General features: G+C 37.9%; 2 protein-coding genes across 3 annotated transcripts; both read right to left on the bottom strand.

The window, feature by feature from the left end:
* Positions 1–131: 131 nt before the first annotated feature.
* On the bottom strand, positions 132–5,136 carry LOC137890982 (vesicle-associated membrane protein 1-like). Of its 2 annotated transcripts, XM_068735369.1 has the most exons (6): positions 4,533–5,136; positions 4,327–4,402; positions 3,526–3,670; positions 3,107–3,265; positions 2,575–2,626; positions 132–2,097 (listed from the first exon to the last, which is right to left on the bottom strand). In XM_068735369.1, coding segments are annotated over exons 2-6 (375 nt in total). In that variant the 5' UTR covers positions 4,329–4,402; positions 4,533–5,136; the 3' UTR covers positions 132–2,080. The 2 variants fall into 2 exon arrangements, with proteins under 2 accessions (XP_068591470.1, XP_068591469.1); XM_068735368.1 differs by having other exon boundaries at positions 4,327–5,135.
* A 2,905-nt stretch (positions 5,137–8,041) lies between these two features.
* mrpl51 (mitochondrial ribosomal protein L51) lies at positions 8,042–9,956 on the bottom strand. The gene is made up of 4 exons (XM_068736349.1): positions 9,795–9,956; positions 9,502–9,597; positions 8,773–8,880; positions 8,042–8,540 (listed from the first exon to the last, which is right to left on the bottom strand). Exons 2-4 carry the CDS (start codon positions 9,590–9,592, stop codon positions 8,344–8,346), a joined length of 396 nt encoding a protein of 131 aa, XP_068592450.1. The 5' UTR covers positions 9,593–9,597; positions 9,795–9,956; the 3' UTR covers positions 8,042–8,343.
* Positions 9,957–15,080: the final 5,124 nt, after the last annotated feature.

Below are 15,080 nucleotides of genomic sequence, written 5' to 3' on the forward strand. Positions count from 1 at the left end.
TCTTGTAGATAAATCAAGAATCTGTATATTGTAATAACAAAGCTGATATCACTTGAAGTAGAGTAGATTGCGAAAATACATTTTCTAAAAGTTCTAAGTTGGCTCAAAATATCAAGAGACTGTAACAAAGGTTCTGTTGATGATTTCTTTATTGGCATCAGCAAAAGTGTTAAGCATGCATTTGTTTTCGCAAATCCAGTTGCATCATCTCACTGCATTTTCAGGTTGTAAATCACAAAACATGTTCTCATATCTCATGTGGTAATTACCTAATAATATTGTTACACAATATCATCAGATAATTATAACTAACTGCTACAATTATGCATCTTTATTTTTATCAACTCTCAAAATCAGTCCGAAGAGAGGAAAACTAGCTTTTCTTCTATATCCAACAACCCCCCCAAAAACCTGAAAGAATTTATAAACACATTTTCAGGAGCATAATCTGACATATGTGCACTATTGTTCTATCCATACAATACTACATGTTTTTGCAGTTCACTATAGTAGGAGCTGTTTGCAGTCTCTGAATATTAATAAATTAATACAATTTGGCGAACTCTTGAGCATCATTGCATTGCATAAGCAGTAATTATCAGATCAGAAAGACATTATACACAGGTCATTGAAACCACTAACAAAAGAAAATGTACAATCGGCAGTTAGATTCAGAAATGGCAGATACACAGATCACACAAATAGGCAAAACTATGGACACGGTTTGCCATGCAAGTTATAAACCAACTCATTTTGCATTTACTGCAGGTGAGTGTTTTTATGTGAGTGACGGGGTTGGGGACGGGATGGCCAAGGTGGCTCTTGGTTTCTAAATCATGTCCTTTCTCTCATTTTCCTACTTTTTGAAGATCAGGTCAACTTAAACAATGATCAAACAAACACTTTATCTGCACAACTTCCAAAACAAGTTGGCATTTGTACCTGTTTTTTTTTGTTTTTTTTAAATGTGATGCTTCACATTCATCTGTCTATGGCTGTGACTCTGTCCAAGTCAGAGTTAAGAGACCTTCCTCTGGGTCAGTTCATGCGTACAGTAGATTGTCTGTTAGTGGCTGCTTGTCAGTTTCTCCTGCAGTGCATATCACTCAGCCGCTAAGCATAACACTACTACTATGCCTCTGCCTGTGGTACAAAAACCAAAGTGAAATGAAGCATAGCTATACAACAACTTTATCAATAATTGTTTATCAGTCCAGAAGTTTGTCTTATTTATACAGGGGAAACATCTATACTACTATTCCCTGAAACACTTCTTCTGTTCCTTATACTCTCACACAATCTCTTTTCCCTTTTCAAATTGATTTCTCTCATTGTTGTTACTGAATGTAGTAGAAAGTTAGGCAGGAAAGGAAACAAAAAAAGTTACTAATAAAAACAGCTAAACTCTGAAAAAGCTATTGGCTAGAATGCTTTGGATCACAAATACACACACACACACATACAACAAAAATGTTCCTAATATTAATCTAACATGACCTTGTGTTAGTAAGTAGCGATGATAGCAGTAGTGAAAGAAGGGGTGTGTTAGTTAGGTATGTCAGTATCAACTTACAAATGTAGGACTCTCAAAAAAGGTAATATGAACAAGCTTTGGCGTATCTGGGGTAGAAAGGACTGCAAACTCTTGTTCAACCTCCCTGCACTCATTCACCATCTATACAGTTTACATTTACCCCCACAGCTCCGTTCGGAGGGCTTAGCCTTGTGTGTTCCCATGTCACAAGAATTTTCTCTCTCCCTCCTTCCCTTCCTCTTCCACTCTGCCTGCTGCTCCTTCAATAATACATGAGGTGCAGAGACGGGAGAGAGTGAGTGAGACTTAACACCAAAACAGTGGAAGAAAGCAGCAAGAAGGAAGGGAGAGGGGGACAAAGAGAGCGAAGACACCTATAAACACTACTGTCATGTAGAAGTGCAAAATGGTTTAATGGAAGACTGTGTAAAGAGGAGAAGGGAGGACGGATAAAAGGGGAGGAGTGGCGCTTGGGTATCTTTTTTTTTCCCTCTTCCCTCTCGTATCATTCTTAAGTCCATATCCATCTGTATTGATGGGCTGCGCTCAGTAGAAGAAGTACACTGCAAATAAAGGAGAGAGGGAGAGGAAGTCATTAGTCTAATGGATCTGGCAATACATCACTCAAAATAGAAAAAAGAGAGAACAGTCAGCTGAGCTCTTGGTCTTTTGTAATGTTTACATGATTGTTTTTAATAAAGAACTGGTTCAATTAGTATTATAACCATTATTTACTGTAATTAGACATCATGTGTCATCAACAATCAGAGTAGAAGCATGCAGGGCAGACATATAAATATGTTGGTGCTGTCTCTGTATCTTAATTAACAGCACTACTTTGTCATCAACTATCGTAAAGGGACTAACACCATATGAGCAATTGCCATCTACAGAGAAGAATTTTCTTCGTATATATCTGTTCCTCTGTTGCTGAGAGAAAATGATCATCTGCTTTTTTAAATAATGTTTATAAAAGCCTACAAATCTTCTGTCTGTCAATAAATAGACCAATATTGTATTAGTATCAAGATGCTACTTACAGAATAGTATTCCAACCACAATGACTCCAATGATACCCATCATGATCATCATCTGAGAGGAGAAAACAACAACATTTACTATCACAGGTTTTTTTTTTTTATAGAGGAATTTTAGGCACAGTGTGGGGTTCAATGCCTGCAAACCGAAAGGAATCGCATCTGACCAACAACACAAAACGTTTAATACACTCTGGGTCTGTAGTGAAAACTCCACAGTAACAGAATTATTTCCCCCATTTCCCCCAAAGCATCTGCTTCCACAGCAGCTCATTAACAGATTAGTGTGTGGACAGCAGGATTCCCCATAACAGACACTGTGTGTTCGCCCCAGCGCACCTCAGCACGAACAGTTGTTCAATGTGTTAAAATAAATGAGCTGAGGATCTTATCCAGACTACTAGCTCTATCTACATACTATATATCTATATGCACCACATACAAATAGGAATACTGTTAATTCAGACTCGGGTTTCATTGTGAGTTTCTTTCAGGAACAACAATGTGCTTAATGGAGCCACACTAATGTGCCCACCTTGCAGTTCTTCCACCAGTACTTGTTCTTTAGCTTAGCTGCGCAGCTTTCAAACTGGGAGGCTCCGGCTTGGAGAGCATCCGCTCTGTCATCCAGCTCTGAAAGCTTCTGGTCCCTTTCCAAAACCTTGTCTACATTCACCCGCATGATATCCACCACCTAGCCCACAGTGGCGAGGATGAGACAGCATTTAGCAGCGATGGAGAGGAGAGACAAAGAGGATAAGTGAGAAACAAATGAAAGTAAGTAAGTAGTCCATTTACAGATTATATATGAAGACCAGACCTTTCCAGATAACATAAAGCGACAATAAATCATTTTGTGCTTATATTACATTAAGTCCAGATATTTAATGATCTGACATTGCATCTAACATCAGACTTTGGCCCAGAATCCTAGTCTGGCCTCGTCCAGCTCACCTCCTCGACTTGGGCCTGTGTCTGCTGTAGCCTGCGGTTGCTGGAAGTATTGGGTGGGCCAGGAGGGGCACCGCCTGGGGCTCCATCGGCACCAGGGGCTCCTGGAGCACCAGGGGCTCCACCTGCAGCAGCATCTGGGGCAGACCTGAGAAAAAGCACAAGGAAGGGGAAAATGAATTGAAATTGGGATAAAGGGGACCTTTTTGGTTAACTGAGGCATGTTTATGGCATGTAGAGAGCACTTAATTTAAATCTAAAAGGAAAAAAGGCTGAGAAAAAGATTTACAGGTCAAGGAGAAATTTAAGGTAATTTGCCAGATGGACAGTTTAGTACAAATCACAGTCACTGCAGGACAAAAAAATAATGTTGCACATAAGGTACAAGCATGTCTTAACCTCATGAACCATCATTCGACATGACATTTGACATCAGCAAGTGATGATGGTGACCTCAAATCCTCTGACTCACAATATACTGTGTAACAAATGTATTTTCTTTTTTTAAACTGTGGTGTACAATTGCCATAACAAACTCAATTTAACTCTGGGTTTTACAGTAGCAGCAGTCAACCCCTGAATACATAATTTAGTGATGGTGTAACGGAAAATTTCACTTGCGTCAGCAAAATCCATCAAGCGGAAATAAATCAGTTTCCGACCCCCACCATGGAAAAACATACAAGGAAAAACATTGGTTTGAATATATAGGCTATTTATCTAAAGAAGCTTAACTAATATCTATATATTTTTTATTTTGCTAATGTGAAAAGAGCGCAGCAGAAAAGCCGCATTCATACTCACATCTTCTATGCAGCTGTTTGAACTGACTCACGGGCAGCGGAGGAGGGGTGATGGATCTGAGGTGGAGAGGGAGGGTCTGAAGTACAACAAGGGGGAAGGAAAAAAAACAGCAAGATGACAGAAAAAAAACCAGACGAAAATGTCTAGGCACTGGTCTAAAAAGTGAAAATGTACAATCAGCAAAGTAATTAAAGTGCCGCGCTGACAGGAAACAGACGGCGAGTCTTTGCGCAGTGTAGCCGATCTTCTAGCGATGCATTTACACTGCAAGTCGTCAACAAAGTACCGCAATATAGCGAGACACGTAACCGGGCCGGGCGATAATTCACTGAGTGACTGGACTAGAAAGCAGGAAGTGAAGGAGAGCGATGCTGAGCTCAAGAGAAAAGTACTTCTAAATTATAATCCATTCAAGCGAAATCCACGGATGTTTATAAATCCTGCAGGGATGCATGCAGTTGATGCGGAGTCCTTATAGACCTGCTCCTGGATGCTGAGACGCAGCGCTGATTGGCTGGTTGTTGAGTTGCCTCTAATAAACGCTAATGGCAAATGCGTGCAATTTCAAAATTAGGGGGGAAAAAGAAAAAGTCCAGTCATGAGAAATCAGTTCTCTGTCTATGATTCCTGTTACCCCCCACCTCCCTCTCTCTATCTCGCTTTTTTTTCTCTGTGCGTCTTGAGGGAAGTGCGGTAGTTTCGCCCGTGTAAAGTGCTGTGGCACTGTAGGCTACTGCAATAATGCGTCTCTCCTCCTGCCTTCACTTGGACTCGTAACGACAGTGCGGTACCCCCTCCCTCCCTCTCTCTCTCTCTCTCTCTCTCTCTCTCTCTCTCCCCCCCTCTCTCTCCCTTTACACTTTGCAGTACTGCAGCTCTCTTTGTCGGATAGGGCGGCGGGACGACACTGCGGTACAGCGGATGCCTACTAGTGCAGTGGCGTTACCACACTTTTTGGACTGGGGTGACCCAAATGGGGCACCGACCTATGCAGCGGTGGCATGAAGTACATGTATAGCATTAATAACATAGCATTAATTTTACATTTCAGTCTCCACTACTATCTACTTTAATTACTAATATTACAGTATCTTACAGCTTCGTACATTCCGGTGTTTACATTTTTAATTTAAAAGGTGATAAATGTGAGATTGAGATAATTTATTCCATCCACAAAATTATGCAACAACGATAGAGCTAATAGTGTTTATGTAAGGGGGAACCCGAGGGTGCTATAATTCAGCGGCCATGTTATCAAGTTGTAACCGCCATACTATAATGCAGAGCGGCGGCCCGGCTATGTCAACAACGCACGGTGATTTCAACACCACAGAGGGAGAGCGACTTCATTCACTACTCGGTAGACGTTACTCCACTCTCTAGTGTAGATCCTTTTACATCCGTCATCATGATTACGTCACAGAGTTAGCTTCAGGCAAAACAAAGGAAAGACTGGAGGCAAACACAAATATTCGAGAGATGGAGAGAAGTGTTGCTAATACTATTAGAGATGAAGAGATGGCGCGCTGTTGGGCTTATTTGCTGTAACCAGCGTCAAAGCATGTTCGAATTAGCAAGCTTTACTTTGCAATTCGGCGGATACGATGCAAGTCCCGCCATGCTCTCATGCAACACTGCTTATTGACAATGTTCAAAGTTGTCACTTCATGGCAAGAGCAATGGGCTTTTCTACACTGTGACTAGTGTGTGGTTGGAGTATTAAATTGTTAATTTTTTACTAATTTAGTGGCTGGCTAGTTAGTTAGCTACCTTGTTAATTCCACCATGCTTTCATGCTAAACTTACACTAACAGAAAATGAGCCCAACAGCGGGCTGGTGGTTAGCTGTATCGCTGGGTCTATGGTCCCTTATTTATATTTATGCCCTAATACAAGTCCATATCTAGCCTGCTTACTTTGGCTCTAATTGTCAATTATTCATGACTTCTAATTACAGTAAGTTATGGTTATAGTACTAATTTGACCAGTTCTTTATCAAAACAAATTGTATTTATTTGTAAAGCATGTTGTTAGTTGATACTGTGTTCCTGCTGTTTGTCCCCAAACTAAACACATGAAATTCAGCAACAAAACAACCGGTCTGACCATCTCTGATGGGCTCATTTCACAGCAGTTTCATAATTATACATCTTGTGCACAGTTTTGATTTGGTTGCTTTGTTTATTTCTTCATACATGATAAGGCAGAAACAAAGAGGTGTTTTCATCATCGATGAATTTGATGATTCTTTTAACTAACTAATTAAGAGAATAAGTTAATAACTCAAAGTAAATTATTAAGTACATTTTATCATTGGCTAATTTGTTGATTTTTTGTCAGAATATTGAAAAAAAATAATAATTTTAGAGTCTAAACGAGGTCGTCAAATTGCTTGTTTTGTTATACGAGTCCAAAACCCAATGATATTCAATTAACTGCATCAGGAAAAGCGGCAAATATCCCCAAAGATTTGGGGATATTGTCCCCCAATTTATGACTTAAACTACTAATCTGCTATACATTTTTTTTTTTTTTTTTTTACAATTTTCTGTTGAGAAATAGTTTCAGCACTAACTTGACAGTGGACAGAATCACAAATGTACTGCAGTCAGTGAGGAAACACCTGAGCCACAGACTGTTGTGTGACCCAGATTTAATATATGAGGAAGGGACGATATATAAGGACTCTATAGATTTGATATTTCTGAAAGTTGCAAATGCAGCATATCAAACATTCACTACATATCCTACAATCTGAAAATGTGGAGGAAACTACTTTTAACATGAATTATTGTTTTTGAAAGGAGAATGAAAGAATTCTGTTCACTGTATGTCCCTATTATGAATTCACAGAAACTTGTGCTGGGTGTCAAACCTCCATACTTTTTGGGTGCTGGCTGTCATTTTTCTGTGGTTTGGGTGAACATTGAATGTAGGGTCTTGTTTTGTACTTTGTTCGGATAGTTCCTGATTTAATTCAACATTTTCAACTTTTTTTAGGCAAGGTTCTTTTAGGTCTGAAAGAAAAACCTTTCATATGTCGTCCAAGTATGGTAAAAAATCCATTTCAAATATTTCTGTCCTTCAGTGAAGACCTTTAGCTGACTGTCAGGAATCTTTGTGCAGTGTTGACTCAACCGTTTCTCCCAATCCCTCCTCCTGCATAACATTTGCTTTTGCAATTACTCTTGTTTAATTCTTAGTAAAGTCCTAGTTGAGCCTACAACATCTTCCTCTTTGTTCATCTTGAGCCTAAACTCTGATATTTGAAAAGTGAGAGGAGTGAAGTCAGCCGTGAAAAATAAGAAAGTCTCAGGACAAAATGGCCATTAAAGGAATAAAACATACCAAAAAACATGAACATCTTGAGGGAAAGAAAAACATCAGATATACTATTCGGCCAGAAGTATATTGACACCCTTTTCTACATACATTTGTGTACTTTGGGTGTGTGACTGTTTTTCATGTTTTGGGCTAGACCCATTAAATGAAAATCTTACTGCTACAGAGTGCAATGACATTTAGACCGGTGTTTCCCAACCTTTTAAACTTCTGATCCTTAAAATCAAAGCATTTTTTCACAGGTTGCATATGTCTATGTGTTGGACAACGTTTTGGAGGCCAGAAGAAATTTAATTATTCAGTCTTTCACAATAAAAAGCTATGTTTAGAAATACTTCTCAAATAATAAGATTGATTTGTAGCAGATGCATGTAATTTTCTTTCTCATTTTTAATTATCTTATAACCACTCAGATTTATCTAGTATTATCACTTTTATTATGAATGTGTTTGTCAGGAAAATCCATTGTTTAATCAATAAACCAAAGAACAGGAAGAATGCCCCTCTGAAACATCTCTTGCTCTCTTTATATGAATTTGATAACTTTAAAAAAAAAAAAAAAAAAAAAAAAAAGAGTCCTTACAGCACTTTGACAGCATGAAATCACACAGCTTCACAAAGCTCCGGTCCTTATTGGCTGTTCAGATGTATTTGCCAGTATGGTTTGTTCCAACATTAACGGCGTTTGCCAGTGCGGTTGAAGCGTCTGTAGAGGAAGCGGATCCTCTTCTCCAAGTTGTGTCTGTCCAGAGTCATCATTCTGTCTCCCACCATCTTCTTCTTTCTAATTAGACGCTGCAGTTCATTGCCTGTGAAAGCCTTCAGCCAGCAGGGAGCCACAATGAGGTCTTTGGGATGAGCGTTAAAATCCCCTGCAGGCACAAAGTGTGGAGATCAGAAAACTCAGCAAGGTACAATCTGAGCCAGTGCTCAAGCTCAAAGTATGTTGTTAAACAGTCTCCTGAGGACTTCTTCTGCAGTTGTTGAGACTGTATTAGACTTTAGGCACACAGATTCTCAATTCAGGCCTTTTTTTCTTTCTTTATTCAACTAAATAAACAAATTCCAATCTCAAATAGGCTTTAACTACTTGAGGACTGTTACCTAAGATGCCTATGTTATCATAAACTCCAAACATGCTCCTCTTCTCAGTCCACCTGTCCACCTTCTTCAGCTGAGGGATGGCATGCATCCTTATCTGACAGCATGTCCCTAAAGAAAGCACATTGTTTCATGTCAGTATTCAGTACCGTTTAAACAGATATAGTAGATTCAGTTCAGCTGAAATCACAAGATGAATTGATTAGTCTGACTAATCAATTCAACTGGTGATTTGATGATGACTAAGTCAACATAAAATTAATTAAAACATTTTTTTTTAATATTCTTCTCAAATGTGAGGTTTTGCTGCTTGTTTGTGTGTTTTGAATCACTGTAAACTGTACATATTGGAGTGTTAAGACTGTTGTTCAGATAAATCAAACAATTTGAAGACATCGCTCAGGGAATTGTAATCGGCATTTTAGATGATCTATTCATTATCTAAAGAAAGAAAACATATTACATGATAATGTTTAATTTTGTAGACCTAACAAACATATGAATGTACATCTACAAGGAGGCAAAACTAAGTAAACTGATCTCAGGTGATTAAATACTCTCCTCTGCTTGTTTATGACTGAAAATAGTTCTTCTGCTTTTGTAAGACCTAATCTCCACAGGGGTAAATCGTCATTTAATTTATGGTCATGCAAAGTGAAAATGCAACTACTGTGGCCAAATAATGTTGGACACAAAAACTAAAAATAATACAAAAAATATTTGGCTACTCACCAGTAGAAAAGGTCCTGGCTGTGTTTAGCAGAGTCCCAGCAGACTGACAGAAGGACGCTCGAGCTTTCAGTAAAGCTCCCAGAACAGACATGTTTCCTACAATAACACAATAACTATCATCTTCACGTGAACGGCATTCAGTTTAGTCAGGCAACGTAGTTATTCGATGCGCATTATCTATGTGTTCAACGTTTATATCAAACACAACGCTAGCTTTAAATTATCTTTACATTGACCCTTAGCTTTAGCTAGCACGTTAGCTACATCAAAAGTATTGAGGACATTAACGTTACCAGTTTCCACGTCCAGCTGCGATCTTGTGCCACTTATATCTTTAGTAATTGTTACAACAACACATCAATTATAGCCATATGCGGACACATAACACTTAAAAATGTGTTATTGAGCCTTCAACATGCTCATAGTGGACGCCTCCATCTTACCATAGAGCTTAGTTATAGTATATCCCACAATGCATAGCGCCGGTTTCTTCTTCTTCTTTAGTGGTTATTGGCGGCTGGCAAACCATCTTAGAGGCACATTACCGCCATGACTGGCCTGCGGAACGAGAGATGCAGTTAATAAAATGAACCAGAAGCTACTTTCCCCACCAACATGAGCAGGAGCCCAGAGGAAGTGTGTAGCCATACCGTCTCTCAACTCTGTAATATAAAGATTATTTATTTGATGATATCAGTTCTAACTGATCATCTAACAGATTATCTGGATCTTAGTGCCAAAAAGCTGTCAGATGCATTATCTGTGTTATCTATTTCCGTTTGTTGCTAGAGCAGCGTAAAAACAATCGTTTGACGATCTCTCCACCTTATTTTGTCACACAATATATATAGGTATTGGTAAAGGAGAACGGCATTCATGGATGCAAATTAAAAATTCTTAAAGTTGAATTATCCAAACAGATAAATTCATGAATTTAACTCTCCAAAAAGATGTCTAATTGACCTGACACAGTCTAGGTCCTTGTGCTATACAGGGGCGGAGGACGGGGGGATTAAATGGTAACACTATTTGTAATGATAATTAAAAGATAATGATGACATCAAATCAAATAGGACTTATCAGGAAACAGTTATGCCTGAATAAGGCCGAGAGAGTAAGCACTACTTGCTATAAATACAGACGCTGTGCTTTCAATGATGCTGTGTTGATGTTGTAGTGCTCAGCGTGCGCCACCAGAGGGCAGTCTCTAATGCGTAACAGCTGCAGCTGAGCACAGATAGACGGCACCTGAGTGCTTTGGGTTTCGTCTTCTACAAACTAAAAGAGTTTATAGCGAGGAGGAGAGAGAGAGAGAGAGAGAGAGAGAGAGAGAGAGAGAGAGAGAATTAAGTTTCAGTAAAGTTTAAGCTGTGAATGAAGCAGTGCAGTGGATGTACAGAAGAAGAGACACCTTTATGAAACAGGCCTCTGAGGGTTGAAAGGGAAAACACAATATTCACCAGGAATTCCTCTTTGCCCCTTTAAAAAGCCTTCATAGGAAAGATAAGATTGGCTGAATTTAAAAGCCAGAAAATAAATAAATAAAACCTGTAAAAAAATGTAATCTCTAAAAAAAGAAAGCATTCCAAAAACATCAGTCTGATGATACATACTTGTTTACAAAAATACAGAAATATGGAAATAAATTAATAAAAGAATAAATAGATGTTGAAATAAGGACAGAACAAAATTATATGGAAATGCATGAATAAGTAAGTAAACATTGATTAAACAGGGCATGAATGAATACATATCTCAAATGTATATCTCAATTTTTGTACAACTATATTTATTTATTTCTGTATTACTTTGTATGACAATGAGGTCTTAACCTCTGTTTAAAGCAGGATTGGTTAATTAGACAAGCCAGACTGAATGAGACATGATTAAGATGCACTATCGCCGGTGATGAGTGATTTATTCAGTCACATTGTGTATCAGCCTAGACAGATTCCGGTAAAGTGTACAATACCAACATATTTCCCTTGCAATCTCTTTAGATGGCATTATTTTTTAGTATTGATTATAGTCTGTCCTCTTCACTTGATCCTAGCCGAGGTTTCAAGACTGTTTGGTCCATACACACATGGAGGAAGAAGGTTGATTTCGTTACAAAGTGTCAGAGTGGGATACGCATGTTTAAGTGGAACCACTTAAATTTGCACCATTAATTGAATCAATGTCAAACTTGCATTTTAATTGAAAACAATAGGTTATTTCAGATACAAATTAAAATGTAGTTAGTAATTTTTTACATCGTAATTCTTTTAAAACTAAAGACATTTGCTCCCTCCTTGTTGGTTGATGTTGGAAAGTCGGAAATTTGAAGTTGAAATCGACGCGCAATCATGCAAGGTTTGCATGCAAGGTTTGAAATTTTAGAACGCAAGGTTTGAAACTTTTTAGTAGTTATTTAGAGCCCACACCATGAAACCACATCTCACAGACTTCTGCGTGACCTATCTCAGGCGGATCAAACCCGCGTGTTCACGTTGGCTGTCAGCATCCGTTACCACTGCCATCTCTGGTGTCGGATGAACTCTAAGTAGTCGAGAGACAAAGATGAGTAGACCGAGGCTGCAGAAAGTTAGTCTTCTTCAACCTGTAGAGAAACAGAGTTTACAGACTAAAACAGTATCTGGTGTTCTTTACGGCTGTTCCACAGAATCTTTAGGTGGTTCTAGTGTTCCTTCAGGCCGTTTCAGTGCTCACCGAGGAGCTTACAAGGGTCCTTTGGGGTGTTCTAGGGTCATTTAAAATGTTGCAGTGGTCATTGAGGAGGTATAATGGTTATTTTAACAATCAAACCAATAAACCATAGTCACACTGACACCTGTTCTAATCGTTTTGTGTCTGAGACTCAGTTGATCTTACAGAATTCAGGTAGCTTAGCTGTTGGAGACATAGCTTTACAGATTAAAGGTTGAGGGATGAAATCCCATTGACCATACAAAACTATTAATCGATTAGATTATGAGTACAATGATCTGTCTTTGAAATTCCTATTTAATTTACAAAGTAAAAACACAGCCCTGTATGGGGTTGTGGTCAGGACTGTTGGTATTCCCCTAAAGGACAGGGGTTCAATTCCTGCTTTAGGAAAAGATGGCTTTATTATGTTCATAATTCAGATAGAATTTTTTTGTATCTGTCAGTTGACAGGAAATGCTAGGACTTCTAGTACTGCTTTACTTCCCCACAATGAAATTGAACCAAGGGCACCTGGATGAAAACCAAGAATCGTGAATACTACACTGCTAGCTCAGCGTGCGCATCTTCAGGGAGATCTGGTTGTGCTTGTAGCTTTTGAGTGGATAATAATTTTGGTGTTGAGCTGCTTGTCTTATGAGTTGGAAGTGAAACCAGATTTCCATGTCTTATAGTCCCAAATTAAATTTTCATATACTATACAATCACTTTTTTTCGACATACAATACTATTTATAAATGTTTTTGACATTCTATACTATGACTTTTTTTAAAAACTTTTTCGACTTACCAAACTTACAATACTACACTATGACTTTTTTCGACATGTTATACTATGACTTTTTTATAACTTTTTAAAAATACTATACTATGACTTTTTTCGAAATTCTATATTATGATATTTTATGACTTTTTTTGACATACTATATTATGATTTTCATGACCTCTTTCTACATACTATACAATCACTTTTTCCGTTACTTTTTTGACATACTATACCATGACTTTTTAAATATTTTTTTTTAATAAACATACTGTATTATTATAATATACTATGACTATTTATGACATTTTTATGAATAATTTTGACAGGCTACACTATGACTTAATTTTTTCAACATACTGTATTATGGCTTTTTAGATTTTTTTTTTCGAGATACTATACTATGACTTTTCCATTACTTTTTTAGACATATTATACTATAACTTTCTGATGCCTTTTTTTCCATTGTGGCTTGAGGTTGAGGAGTGATGGCCTCGACCCCTGCAATGTCACAGAGGGACTACTCACTAAAATCACAACTAGACAGTCTTCACTGATACCGAAATCTCATTCCAAACTAAACTGAAAATTTGGCTAGCAGGATCAGGATTAAAAGACAGACGTTTCTAGTCCGACATTGCTAGATCACATTGCAAATGCATGTTAGTCTGGAATCACTCAGTTCATTTTTTATTTCCAAGGGGCGTTATCAACAGGTTATCAATATGTGATGTAGCACTGAGCGACCAGTGACCAGGTACGCCAGGTGTAGATGGCCAATCACAGAATAATTGGGCGGGACTTGGCGAAAGCAAGTGGGGCAACAAAAATGCCTGAGTGACAGAAAAATGTAAACAGACTACAGTGTACAGAGATCAACTGGTATTTTATGAGTTAGTCTATCAAACTTTAACAAATCCTGCCAGAAGACCAGTAAACACATGTTTTTTCAAGCAGATGATTGTTCATTGTTTTAACTTGCATTGTTGTGATGCTTACCTATAAAAGAGAGGGAAAATAGAAAATAAGGCAAGTATTTCCTAACATAGTGAAGATATTAGACACATTTTATACACGTACAGTCGTGTATTAAAAGAATGATGTTATCTCTTTTTGATTAGGTCTCTTAGATCCAATCTCATCTTTTAAATTATATATTATTCTTAGAAAGGTGCATACACTATTTATTTTTGTTACATTTGGTAGGATTCTTTTTATATCTGGCCTGCTTATAATGTATTTAGTAGTGGAGAGTTGGAACTTTGCAGGGTTTCATTACAACAACTCATAATAAATCAGCTGTTATACCTTTTACTGGAATGAAAACATGAACGCATGCAGACATCTAGGCTATGTTTTGTCTCTCTCGCTCTTCATACATACATACACACACACACACACACACACACACACACACACACACACACACACACACACACACACGCACACACACACACATGCACACACACAGAGAGAATGATACTTTCAGTCTTACTGTTGTAAAAAGCAGGATGGAATATTTTGTCAGTTTCAAAGAAACAAGTGCAGCAAAACTGATCCTTGTCTTAATTTCATTATTACTAAGGTGTCATTGAGTGTGTGGAAATTTAAACCAGGCAAAACATTATTCAACATTAGATTCCATTTAACTTTAACATAACCACAATGCTATAGTCTTTGCAGAGAAGAGTTACTGTCTTACTGAAATTGTGCAGTATGTTTGCACCTTTAATCTAAAAAGATTATGCTCCTAGAAAAGTGGATTTCTTTACTTTCTTTTAAATTTGCAGAAACCCAGGGCTGAGATACTTTTGATCCACTGCAGGAAAAAAAAAATCTGTTGAAGAGTTAATAAAAGATTAGGTGGCAGTGCATTTCAACAAATGCCTTAATTCAGAAAGAAACATTTATTATGTACAGATACACAGTCATGTTTCCATCTTCATCTTCACAGCGCTGAACAAAATGCTGACTAAACATAATTTAAAAAAATTCTCATCACAGCAGGATTTTAATCTGTGCTATGCTTCCTCTGCCAGTAAAACACAGTGGAACAATACATTTCATCACCTACACATACGTGATATAATCATATCAGTAATTGAAAT

This window comes from Cebidichthys violaceus, unplaced genomic scaffold (genome assembly GCF_023349555.1).
Source record: "Cebidichthys violaceus isolate CVI_PGR_0920_01 unplaced genomic scaffold, fCebVio1.0.p SCAF_7, whole genome shotgun sequence".
In the NCBI taxonomy this organism is placed as follows: domain Eukaryota; kingdom Metazoa; phylum Chordata; class Actinopteri; order Perciformes; family Stichaeidae; genus Cebidichthys; species Cebidichthys violaceus.